This window comes from Candoia aspera, chromosome 1 (genome assembly GCF_035149785.1).
Source record: "Candoia aspera isolate rCanAsp1 chromosome 1, rCanAsp1.hap2, whole genome shotgun sequence".
Lineage (NCBI taxonomy): Eukaryota > Metazoa > Chordata > Lepidosauria > Squamata > Boidae > Candoia > Candoia aspera.
Genome location: NC_086153.1, coordinates 25,037,795 through 25,050,359, shown reverse-complemented (window position 1 = coordinate 25,050,359; position 12,565 = coordinate 25,037,795). Strand labels below are relative to the sequence as shown.

The 12,565-nt window shown below is 41.6% G+C and overlaps 1 protein-coding gene across 1 annotated transcript in view; it reads left to right on the top strand.

The window, feature by feature from the left end:
• The window catches only part of INTS9 (integrator complex subunit 9), a 64,185-nt gene that overhangs the window by 31,921 nt on the left and 19,699 nt on the right, over positions 1–12,565 (top strand). Inside the window, exons 9-11 of the mRNA XM_063300755.1 lie at positions 1,586–1,697; positions 8,528–8,708; positions 10,941–11,001. Of these exons, the coding sequence (XP_063156825.1) occupies positions 1,586–1,697; positions 8,528–8,708; positions 10,941–11,001 (354 nt within the window). The remainder of the gene's footprint in view (positions 1–1,585; positions 1,698–8,527; positions 8,709–10,940; positions 11,002–12,565) is intronic.

Genomic DNA, 12,565 nt, shown 5'->3' with positions numbered 1-12,565 from the left:
CTACACACAATTGTCCAGTAGCTATCTGTCAGCATTTAAGAGCCATAGACACTGGCAAGGTATGCATAGGCTGGATGCCAATTATTGCTGGAAGCTGCAATAAACAACTTGTGTCTCATATCTAGTTTGTTTGTCGAAGCCATGATAGGGCAGAAGTATAACTGGAAAGGTTCAAAAATACCTTAGTTCCTAAGATACTACTCAAGGAGAAGAGTTGTAACTCAACATCACATCTATGTGACACACATTTCTTGGACTCAGGTTCCTTATCGTGTGCTTTATTATTTGGATTTGAAATAAATTTTTGTATGTGTATAGCCAGCTAGCTCAATATATTTGCAAGACAGAAGCTCATTGTCAATTTCAAATTTTTAATTAGCAAGTCCAGGGTCTGCAACTTCTTTAGGAGGACCACAGGCTATCCCAGTGGAAGAACGGTTGGTGAAGATGTTGGAACTTGCAGAGATGGCTAAATTGACTTCTTTGCTTAGAGAAAAAACAGTATCTACATTTATGGCTGACTGGAAACCCTTTATAGCCTTTTGCATGAAACAGAAAAAAACATATTCATGATTTGGGGTTTTGATGATTAGAAAAAAATGGATAATAGAAAAAAGTGAGATTTTTTGTAATAGAGTAAGATAATTTTGTAATCATTCTTATATTTGCTTCAAAGGAAATCAGAAGCATCTTTCTATTTCTTCTTTCTTTCTGCACTTTTCTTTCTCTTTTTTCTTGCCTTGTTTTCTTTATTCTGTATTAGTTTGTGTTAGTTTTTATGTTCTGTTTAAAACTTTTACTAACATTTATATATATATGAAAAAAGAGGATCATAGGCTGTGCCCAGCATTTGAGTAGGGGAGCTGCCCTTTAAAATGTGGATAGAGCCAGGCAATTAGTAAAGTTAATTCCAATAAATGTAATGAAAAGTGAATGTGGTTGCTTGCTGTGTCTTTAATAATTTCCCCTTTCTATAATACTAACAAAGTATAATTCAGCAGCAGCTTTTGGAGGAGCTCTGGGGGCTGCATGCAAATCTGGTTAGTCAAGCTGTAGATCTCTGTACTAAAGGGTGATCCTTTGTAAACTTCCTGAAGTTTACTCTGTCACAAATGAGACACAGGGATCCTTTAACCGTATTAGCCTAAATATTTCTTCTCACCAAATACTTGTGGGATTGCCTATCCCCATTGATTTCTGTCTGCCCTACACATCTAGCAAGGCGGGCATGCTTTGGGTTGCTTCGGTGCAACAGTATCACCTGGTAGGACCTAGGAAGCGTGCCTTCTCTGTCATGGTGCCTTCCCCCTGAGATTTGAATGACCCTGACCCCATTAGCCTTCTGGAAAGCCATGAAGACCTGGCTTTTCCCCAGGCATTGGGTCTGGCTGTTAGTATAGCCCTGCATGTATATATTATTAGAGCAATTTTTAAGGGCCCTTGCTTGGTATTTTTTTTTAATGGGTTCTGTTTGTTTATTGTGTTTCTATCGTTTTCTTTGCTTTCCAGAGTTCCACTGGTTAAGATGGATAGCTGTGTAAATTTATTTAATTAATAAACGATTCTTTTCAAATTTGCCTTTCAGCCCATGGACCAGGCTTCCCTTAAGAACAGTGACGTTCTCATCCTGACTGGACTCACCCAGATTCCCACTGCCAATCCGGATGGAATGGTGGGAGAATTCTGCAGTAACCTTGGTAGGTGGCTGGGCAGTGGTCTTGCGTGCTTTGTAATCTGACTTGTAACCCATGTGGGAAATACCTCTGAAATTCCTGGAACCCAAGGAACTGCTGCTTCTCTCTCCTTCTGTGGCATAACACCAGCAGTTCAGAAGTTTTTTTATAGAGTGCCTTTGTCTCTCTCACAAATATAGTACTGTAAGTGAGAGATGCAAGTTGTACCTTTGGGGAGGGGAAAAACTGTTCTGGAATGGGTCTGGTATGAGATTAAATTGTTTGCCCTGTTTGTTCCCTGCTAAATAGCAGCAACTTTGCTGCCAATAAGTTCTGTTTTGATGAAGCTCTGAGCAGAATCTCCCATTCTGTCTTACGCTGTCTTCTGTTTAGCTAACTTAAAATCTGCTTGCAGTCTTTGGGAGCTTTATTTCCCCTCTCTACCCCCTTTCCTATGCTTGACCCCTGGACAGTGTGCAGAAGCAAGAAGCAGCGGGACCTAAAATCCAGAAATGATCTACTTTGGCCACATGTCCACAGTTTTAGAGGCTGGCCTTCATGCTGCACCTCTGCATAATATGGAACCAATTCCTGCTCTCTTCCCCAGCTTTAGGCTTAACAGCAAGAAATCTGGGAGGCTGTAATTTAATAGTGGACTTACAGTTTGCATGGAAAATGTCCCAGATTCAGTTAAGACTGAGGACAGCGATCTAAAAATGTGTTGGAAAAACTGCCAGTATAGAGAATGCTAAGCTGGATGGATCAGGGATTTAGCTTTATAAAATTCAGCTTCCTGAGTTTGTAAGACTATATGTGGATTTATCTTACTGGTTTAGTTGCTGCGTAGTCCTTTGTCTCTCTGCTGTGCTGTGGGGGAGCAAAGGTGGAGGAAGGTTTAATGTTCTTTGATTGAAACATTCTGTGCTCCTTGAAAAAAAAAAACCCTGCTGAATCAGAGCAGTACATCTTTAGTTCTGCAGCGACCAGCCAGGTGTCTCTGGGAAGCTCACAAGCAGGACATGAGTGCAGTATCACCCTCTATTTTTCTGTTTACAGTGCAAAAACAGTGAAGTCTTCTACCACCATTTTTCAATTTTACCTATCGTGCATCCCACATTTGCAAGTCTTTGGGTTGCTCTTATGAACCTGGTATTTTTCTTACTGATTTTATATAATTTAGATTTCCAAGACTGTCCAACCCAACAGCAGCTCCGGGCAGGTTATAAATTAAAAACAAAACCACAGTACATCAAAACAGAAAAAGTAAAAGATCTGTTTAAGGGATAGCCTATTCAAACTTCTAGGGAGATGCTATTCCAGAGGGCAGGCATCACGACAGAAGGTCTGCTTCTTAGGCCCCATCAGATGGCATTATTTGACCGATGGAATACAAAGTGAGCCCACGTTATCAGATCTTATGGGATGGGCAAAAACGATGGCAGAAAGGCTGGCCTTCAGATATCCAGGTCCTGTACCATGAAAGGTTTTCTATGTGACAACCAGCACCTAGAATTGCGCCCAGAAACTCGCAGGTAATGGGTACAACTCACATAGCAGAGGTATTACATGGGCATACGAAGGCACATCTATAGCTGCATATGCTGGTGCTTTCTGGGCCAGCTGGAGCTTCTGAGTGTTCTTCAAGGGCAGTCCCAGGTAGAGGGCATTGCAGTAATCCACACGCAAGATGACAAGGCATGAGTGACCATGAGGAGGGACAGGATCAACCTGCTGTTGATCCTGAAGTTACTCCCAAGTATATGCTGAGGATATCACTTTATACTCCAGAATGCTTCCAAAGCACCTGGGTGACTCATTCCCGCACTCTTTCTCAGAAGTTCAAGGTTTGGGAAAGGAGCTGGAATTTCGCTTGCTGCGACCTTTCACAGGATCCAAGTGCATCTGAAACACAGCAAATTCAAAGGGAAGGGAAGGAAGATTGGTGGGTAGAAATCTGATAGCTGCAGTGGTGATTTCTGCGCAAACCCTCAGTAGGCCAGAACTTCAGTAGCCATAGGGAGGAGAGCTTTTACAAGGGCATATTTCCCCATTAGAATTTGGTTTGATTTCTTGTGTTAGGGTTTAGTTTTTATTTCTGCGGTTATTCTCACCCTCTCCCACTGCAATTCAGTAGATAAAGGTAGATACAAGTAGCAATAAAATTTGGGTGGAAGTGGCAGGAATGGGGCAGAGGAGACTGTCCAGTATAAAATGCTTTGATGAAATAAAATAATCTGTTCTCCCCTCTGTGGGGAAAGGGGGCTCTAAGTGTTGATTGCAATCAGAAGAGAATTAAATACATTTGAATCTCATCATTTCAATAATATTAAACATTCTTAAATCTATTTTGGATTTTGTCCTTGTATTTTTATTTAAGGGACTGATGTTATATGTGTGTGCATAGGAAGGTATGTCCTTTTAATTAATTCGTATTTCTCCCAATGGTATTAACTATTATGCTCAACATACATAGTCCAGATTGGCTTTTTATTTTATTTTTTTATTTAAGCATTGGTTTTTGAGTAATTGTTTTTATTATGGACTCCATTTGCATACAATAATTGTATTCTCTGCTGATTGTTACAACCCTTGGCAAGGACAACCAAACTTATCAATAATTCCCTATAATTTCCATTTATAAAACTGGTATGTTCTTCACTTCTTTTCTTTTCTTTTTTCTCCCATGGTTTATAGATAGGTATCGCCACAGCTGTGATTACAAATTTAGAATTAGCTAGCAAATTAATTTTCACTGTCGGCAAAGCTGATAATTGTTGAGCTGTACAACGTGGTGGGTGTGAACAGTATAATTTCCCAGCTTGCCTGAAATGTTCCATATGATCAGGGGGGGGAGCAGAATTTTATTTGCCCAGTTTTATAGCCTCTTTTTTTTAATCAAATGCTGTCACAGCAGCTTGCAAGAAAATAAAGTTACTAAAAGAGTAACAAATATAATTAGATCCTCCTAGGTGGGAAGAGTTGTAAAATAATTTTCTGTTTAGGTTGCCAGTCCTACTTAGTTTTGGTATGTTTCTGTTCACTTTGAGCTTGCTAAGCGTTGTCTGTCGGCTTCTGTATTATTGTAATTGTTGTTGTTATCCCACCTTTATACAGCTCTGAGTGGCATACAGGATACTCCTATTTTCTGCACAGCAACAACTCTGTGAGATGGGTTGGGCTGAGAGAGACTGACTGGCCCAAACTCACCCAGCCAGCTCTGCCTAAAAGAGGAGTAGAACTCACCGTCTCCTGGTTTCTAGTCCAGCACTTTTACCACTACACCAAACTGTTGTAGCTCTGATCCCCAGTCCAGTCCAGTCCAGCTCTGCACTGAACGGGCTGGACAGGATCTGCTCTGCCCAGTTCCTGTATGCTCTGTTCTCTGAGGCTTACCTGTGACTGAATTCCTTATAGAGAACCTTGTACAGGTAGTCCTCAACTTACGATCACAATTGGGACTGGAATTTCCATCATAAGTTGCTGCAGTCGTAAGCCAAATCACCATGTGACTGGACCTGATTTTACGACCATTTTTACGATGGCCGTTAAGCGAATCACCCAGGCCGTTAAGTAAATCCAACTTTCCCGATGGGTGTTTTTTTGCCGGAAAATGACAAAAAAGTTGCAAAATGCAATAATGTGACTGCGGGATGCTGCAACCAGTCATAGATGCGAGCTGGTGGCCAAGCACCCAAAATGTGATCATGTGACCGTGGGGGTGATGATGCGGCATTTTGCAACGCTCAGAAGTGCTTTACAGGCCATAAAGCACTGATTCTGAGTCCATCATAACTTCAGACCATCGTTACACGAACGATCGTAAATCAAGGACTACCTATATTTCAAGTTTCCTTGACCCTATGATGTATACATGTACTTTGGCTTATTTTCTTCTTTTGTCTATTTCTCATCTAGGATGTTCCTTGCTTTTTGATTGGTCTATGATTGTAATCAGGATTGTGTTGTGTTCTATAGAATCTTGATGACATCTATGAAAACCTGCTTTGCAGTTGCACCTTTCGGAGCAACCTGTCCCAACAGTAGTGTCTGATATTTTATGTTATAAATCCCACCTACCTTCTCAGTAGGACTCATGGGCAGTGATGATGACTGTCCAAAGGAGCCCTTGGCTCTACCTTCCTGCTAGCTATTAGAATTATTTCATTCCAAGACCCCACAATTCTTCTCTTGATGAGTTGCTTATTATTTTACGTGTCTGGGCTGCAGTTGCTGGGAAGCCAGCATGATGAAACTTGCAGAGTTTAATCCATCCTACAGTTATATCCTTTGAAATATATGTGTGTGCGCATGTGTATGTGTACATGTGCCTGTCCATGTACCAGTACCAGTACCTGTTTGCTGGCTTGTGTTTCTTGGAGCCCAAAATATGTTTCTGGAATTCTGCTGCCCTCTCCTGGCAATAGGCATTTTTATGGAATCTAAGGCAGGGTCTCAAACTCAAATTGTTGCAAATGCTGCAGAAGGGTGAGTTTATTAGCCTAAAGCAGTGTTTCTCAACCTTGGGAACTTTAAGATGTGTGGACATCAACTCCCAGAATTCCCATGGCTGGCTGGGGAATTCTGGGAGTTGAAGTCCACACATCTTAAAAGTTCCCAAGGTTGAGAAACACCGGCCTAAAGGGATGCAGCACTAAAGCCTTTTCATACCAAGCAAGTCAAAAATGAAGAAAATAAATATCATGGTATGCCATTAAACAATTAGTATCTTTAAAAAATCTTTACTGTTAAGCAGAGGTGCAAAAAAATCATTTCACTTTGGCCACTTAACTGGGCAATAGGCAATGGACTTAGAAAAAATATGTGCAAGATGATAGAATTGAGGAAAATATCCCAGTAAGATCTGTCCTAATCCTGCTTTTCTTCTCCTTCTCTCTTTGCCGAGCAGAGAGCTTTCTTTCCTTCAGTCTTGCTCTTGTTTGCTTCCCCTCTTTTCTCAGTCTTCATCTAGCAAAGTTTCCCTCCCTTCCTTTGCCCAGCAGAGAGATTTTGCTTGCTCACTGTCTTTCCCAGCAGAGAGCAGGCCTCCTTCTGAGTTACCTTCTGTTTCTCTCAGGCAGCCCCAGGATCCCATCCCATTTTCCCTGTCCAAGCCTTGCCTTCTCACTCCCATTGGCCAGAGAGCTCAGGGCCACCTGAAAAGCTGTGCCATGGAGTATGGGGACAGGCAAGGGTTCCTGAAATGTGAGAGGCCTCAGGGTCCGGACTGTGTAGCCCAGCTGATCAGGACTCAATGTTGCCAGGAGACCTCTGGCGTTGGGCTGAGTTGATCACCATATCATTCTAGCTCAGCCTTTCTCAACCTTTTGACCCTGGAGGAACCCTTTAAATATTCTTCAGGCCTCGGGGAACCCTTGCACATTCAGGCTCAAATATAGGCCAGAAGTTAACAAATTATTATAATGTATTCATTTTGTGGGTAGGCCTATATATATATTAAGTGTTCTTAAACTAAAAATAAAGAAGGAAACCTACCTCTTTAATGTGAAGTTGCCCACATTTGAAATAATTTTTTAAATAAATTGTAATATCTCAGGGAACCCCTAGTGACCTCTTGCACAACCCTAGGTTTCCACAGAACCCTGGTTGAGATACTCTGTTCTGGCTCCTGGAGTGCTTCCCATGGCCTAGCCTCTCTGTCTATGTGGTGCTTAGCACCTGGCCTTGCTGGGCATTTCCTTAGTTCCTACAAAGTATTGTTGAAGCCGTTGAAACAGACTTAGAGGGCTACATGCAGCCCACAAGTCAAGAGATTGAGATCCGTGCATTAAGTCATGCGATGGCATTGCTGGTACACAAATACACACAATTGCTTTATTTACAGCTAGACTGCAAAAATCAAGATGACCCCTTTGCCATCTAGATTTTTGCAGCCCGGACATGTAATGCCTAGAATTGGTACGTGAATCACTGTATGAATTGTCACACATGATGCTACGTTGTCTGGTTGATAACAGCTAGTCCACAGATATCTTGGCTCCATGACCCACTTGATTCTATTTTTAAAAATAGAAAAAATTAAATGAGAAACTAGCAAGCTGCAAAGCAAAACCATCAAACTCAAGCACAATCTTTATATATATCGAAGGCATCCTTGGAAAATGAAAGTAATAGCCCATTGCTTTCTCTGGAAGTATATCCACCATGGGGCATTTTGTGTCTGACCCTGCCTCCCAAGACAGCCATAATATGTCCATAACATACTCTCAAAATTCTTTTATGTTCCCAGTGGCCCCAAAGGTTGGCAACCCCTGATTTATAACTTTGCTTTGATTAGCCAGCTGTATTACCTGTACTGTTTTCTATACCATTTACAGGAAAAATGTCCTTATTTTTTGTCACTTTTATTGTTAGAGTTCTCAGTTTTTATTGCGACATCTCAAAGGAAATCCTTGTTTTGAAGAGAAAGATTAAGATACTTAAATAATTAATAAACATATCAGAGATAACTTTAGTTTATGCAAACTTGAAACCTTGGAAGCAGCTGTGCATAGAATATTGAAGTGGGGTGCAGACATTTGGTAATCAGAAAAAAAAAGTGCAGTTTTCAGGATTACTAGTACATAAAGCTGAAAAATGAATCTACTCTACAGAACTCTAGTATCGCTAATGAAATGAATCAGCATTAGGTACGGGTTCTGATCACAGAAATGACTGTTTGCTGTGTTGCCAATTAAAGACCCTCTGTGTTCAGAAACCGTATACTTCAGTACTTTCACGTTGGGGAGAAACCACAGGGGCAGCTGCCTCCGTTATGCCATGTTCGTGAGTTGTGTTAATTGGACACTGTTGGAACTGTACGTCTTATATTTGTATTGCCTTGTATCTTTGTTAAGCTCTTACAGTTCGAAATGGGGGAAATGTGCTGGTCCCTTGTTACCCCTCTGGAGTGATCTACGATCTCTTGGAATGTCTCTATCAGTACATTGACTCTGCCGGACTCTCCAACACCCTCTTCTACTTCATTTCACCTGTCGCAAACAGCTCTCTTGAGTTTTCCCAGATCTTTGCCGAATGGTAGGTACCAGTGGACTCCATTTATCAGCAAAGACATTCAAGACCATGGCTAGGCAGTTCCTACCTATACGTTCCTGAGAAATGGGAACAATCATGCTGGCCTGGGGAGGGGGGCATTCAGGGCTCTTTGGGGGTAAAATGGAGGTTCAAGCTTTTATGGGTTTGTCCCTTAAACACCCACCAACAAAAAGCTTGAGCCCACCCACTCCAGAGGCCTTTGAAAGCTATAAAAGGGAGGTGGCTTGGATGCAATGGGTTGCCCACTCTTGTTCTGTCTATTCTGGTATACTTCACATCTTACTGAGCTGGTGATTCTTTACACTGTGGAGAAGTGCTGTGTGTCTTATTATATACATTATGTAATCTATGTGGTGGGTTCAGACAATGTAAATTCTATTTCAACAATCATTCTCTGACTTTTGATCAAAGGGAATTGTGTGAATCAGGCCCTCTGGTTTGTGATCAATGGCTTTGAACAACTAGCACAGCCTTTCCTAATCTGTGCTAGAGTTAGGGATGTTTGGACATGGATTCCCAGAGTTCCCCAGCCAGCATGGCCATTGCTGAGAATTCTGGGAAGTGGTCAGAGGGTTCCCAGCTTAGGGAAGAGCGACCCAGCATTTTAGATTGTTTAGGAGACTTCAAATCCCTTTTCCCCCCGTGCCAAGAGCATTGTCAGCTTTATAACCGCATAAACAGTTTTTTTCAGAAAATCAGCACTAACTATATGGAATGCTATAAAGCAGAAAGAGTTCCAATTTTGATCTGGGGAAAAGAAAGGTATCTCAAGGAGAGAACTCCTTTACTTTCAGGAGATCCCAGAAGCAGATAGCACCGAGACCATCAACATGGCACCCCTTGGTCACCAGTAGGCACAAGTATGCCCCCATTAGCACTTCCTGGCTCTCTGTCTCATCTGGCTTTTTAAAAATATATTTTTAATTAGAATGGTAATTAATAACATGGAAAGCTGGCATTCTGCAAGGCAGGGAACCAGCTTCCAGCCTTATCTTAAGAGCGCCTTAAGTACTTTGCTTTGAATTGCACCCCTCTGTTGCAAAAAGAAGGTAAAAGTAAGTAGGGACGATAGAGAGCATCCTGGAGACTAGAAGAGATTTTGCAGTTAAATCTACTCACCATTTTGTAGCAGCCACCACTAATATTCTACCTCCAGTGGAGTTTTCTGCAACATGTTGTCAACTTTTCAGACAGGCCCACCATCCCAAAAATGTTGAAACCACAGTAGCAAGTGGCAGGGAAGATTTCTCTCTGGATATGGTGCTCAGTATGGGCCTACATCCCAGAGTTTTTACATTGTTCCCAGAATCATGCTGTTTCCCTTACCCAATGATAAGATAAAAGCAACACCCAGAGATGCCACTTGATGAGTTAATTAGTACATTGCGATTTGGGTAAAACTGCCTAAGATCATGAAGAGAGCAGTGAGAATTAAATTTAATACACCCAGCTGCCCATTTCTGATAGTACTCCTGAATCCACCCCCAAAAGGGTAAAAATTTAAAATATCCAACCCCTTCATTAGTCAATCTATACAGCAAATTTTTAAAATAGGGTGGGCAATTTACAGCCATAGTTCATATGTAACCATCAGGACTCTTCTGCAGGCCCTTGCAGTTTCCTTTGACCATGACTGCTGAAAACTGAAGGCACCATTTCGTACCATTTTGTAATGAGAGACAGATGAAAAATGGTATAAGCTCTAAATCTATCCATCTATCCATCCATCCATCCATCCATCCATCCATCCTGAAAGAAGGCCAGGTGGGGAACTGGTAGTCCTCCAGATGTTGCTGAATGATAGCTCCCAGAGATTCTTTCCCAAAGACCATACTGGCTGATGTCTTTTTTGTAGCTGCACCTTTTCTACAGATAATCAACAGAAGGGGAAGCATATGAGTCTGATGCAAGAAAAACACCCAAAGAGTCATTTTAGCCCCTTCAAGACTTACAGATTTATTGTGACATAAATATCCAGGGACTGATGCCAGGAAGGGATATGCTGTGATTAAATTATTAGTCTTCAAAGTATCCCCAGATGTTTTGTTGTTCCTCTATTCCTGGACAAGGCTCCAGATTCATTTAACTACTTGGCAGCTGCCACCACCAAGCTTTGGCTGAAGAGTTGAGCAGTAGGTGGCAGCAGTTGCTTGCTGTGTATGGCCAGACAGGCTTGTAATTCTGGATTGTCTTGCCCTCTCCCTTAAACTTTAGGTTATGTCACAACAAGCAGACAAAGGTGTACCTACCAGAGCCTCCCTTTCCTCATGCAGAGGTAAGTTGGTTTCCTTAAATGTCCAGAGCTTTGTTGCCATTTCATTCTTTTAAAATGAGGAAAGATGAAGGTAGCTTCTTCAGCTGAGTAGGACAACTGGATCTTCATGTCCCTAGGGAGCATGTGGCTCCCTGAAGCTTTGGCTGTGACCGGGGCAAATTTATTGATCAATTGTAATTTTAGTAGGACAGAAGAGGAAGCGCATGTAAACTCTTGTTAAGCTATTTAGTTTTAATTTAATTTTAATTAAGTTTCATTTTTGCCTGGCCACCCATACTTCTTAGACAACATCCCTGGCATACCACTCAAAGACCAGTTGCAGCCCAGATGTAGCTTAGTCTTGCTTCTTCTGGCTAGCTATAATCCTTCATGGTCTGCAGACCCAAATCATTCCTGAGGCTACTTGTCCCTGGAATTATGGATGAGTTCAAACAGACAGCCCGGGTGTTGTGGATTTGGATTCCTGTACTGAAGAGGCAGCCTGACTTGATGACTTCAGTGGCTCCTTCTTACTCTATGGGTTTTATGAACAGAAGACCCCTCTGACTCTCAAGCCCAACTCTATGACTAAAGCCTTACAGGTGGCAATATATAAGTTACTTGGAATAATAAAGGCTTTCCATGGTGGTTTTCTGGGGCAAATGAGTGGATCTCCGTGAATAAGGATTTCTTGCTTGGTTTGGTTTTTGTAGACTCTGCATTCCAGGTGTGGCTGAAGTGGGTGTCATTTTAAATCTAAAGCTATGGTAAAGCTAATGTCATTCAATTTGTTGCTTTTTTTAGTTAGATGGCTTCCTGTCTCTTGTGTCCAAGCCCATAAGTACCAGGGGCTCCGTGATTTATTGTAACAGTATAGGCTACAATGAAAGGCCTTTTAAGCTGTAAGCTGTCTGAGGGAAGCTTGGGAGATGAAGGCTGGTCACACTGCAGCTGCTTCCTTACCAGTTGTAAAACTGGGAGGAGACTGGCTTGGGATTGCCAGGTCAAATCAAGGCAAAATGGATTGTAATATCTGTTGGCCTTGTCAAAAAAAAAAAAAAAAGGCAGCCTCATAGATTTTTGCAGTTTCGGTCTGTGCTTATTGACCTTCCAAATTGCATCTTCTTTTCTTGAAAGAAAAAACAAGCTGTTGGAGAATGCCCTTGTTTTTAATGCTGCAATTTAAGCTTAGAGGATGTGTTTGGATTTTTTTTTTTCCTATCTCCAGCCCCTGGAGATTTTGGTTAATATACTGCAGAAGGTATCCTTGAAGGTTTCTTTTCTTTCCATTAATGGAAAACAAGAAGAAATTGAATGTGTTTTCAGAAGTCTGCATGCATTTATTTGAATGCATTGTTATTAGTTGCTCTTGTCTTGTCAAGGAAAATGTCCATTAGCAACACCAAGGCAATTTTGGGTTGTCCTAAAAGTGGCAAGACTTGCTTACAGATCCCTTTATCCCTGCTCTCTGGAGATGAAATTCTTACTTTACAGAACAATTCATCCCCAACAATTGTCTGCTGACCCTCCAGCTTTTGTTGCTGGAAGAAATGCTCAGAAGAGGAGAACCGTATTTGACTTGGGA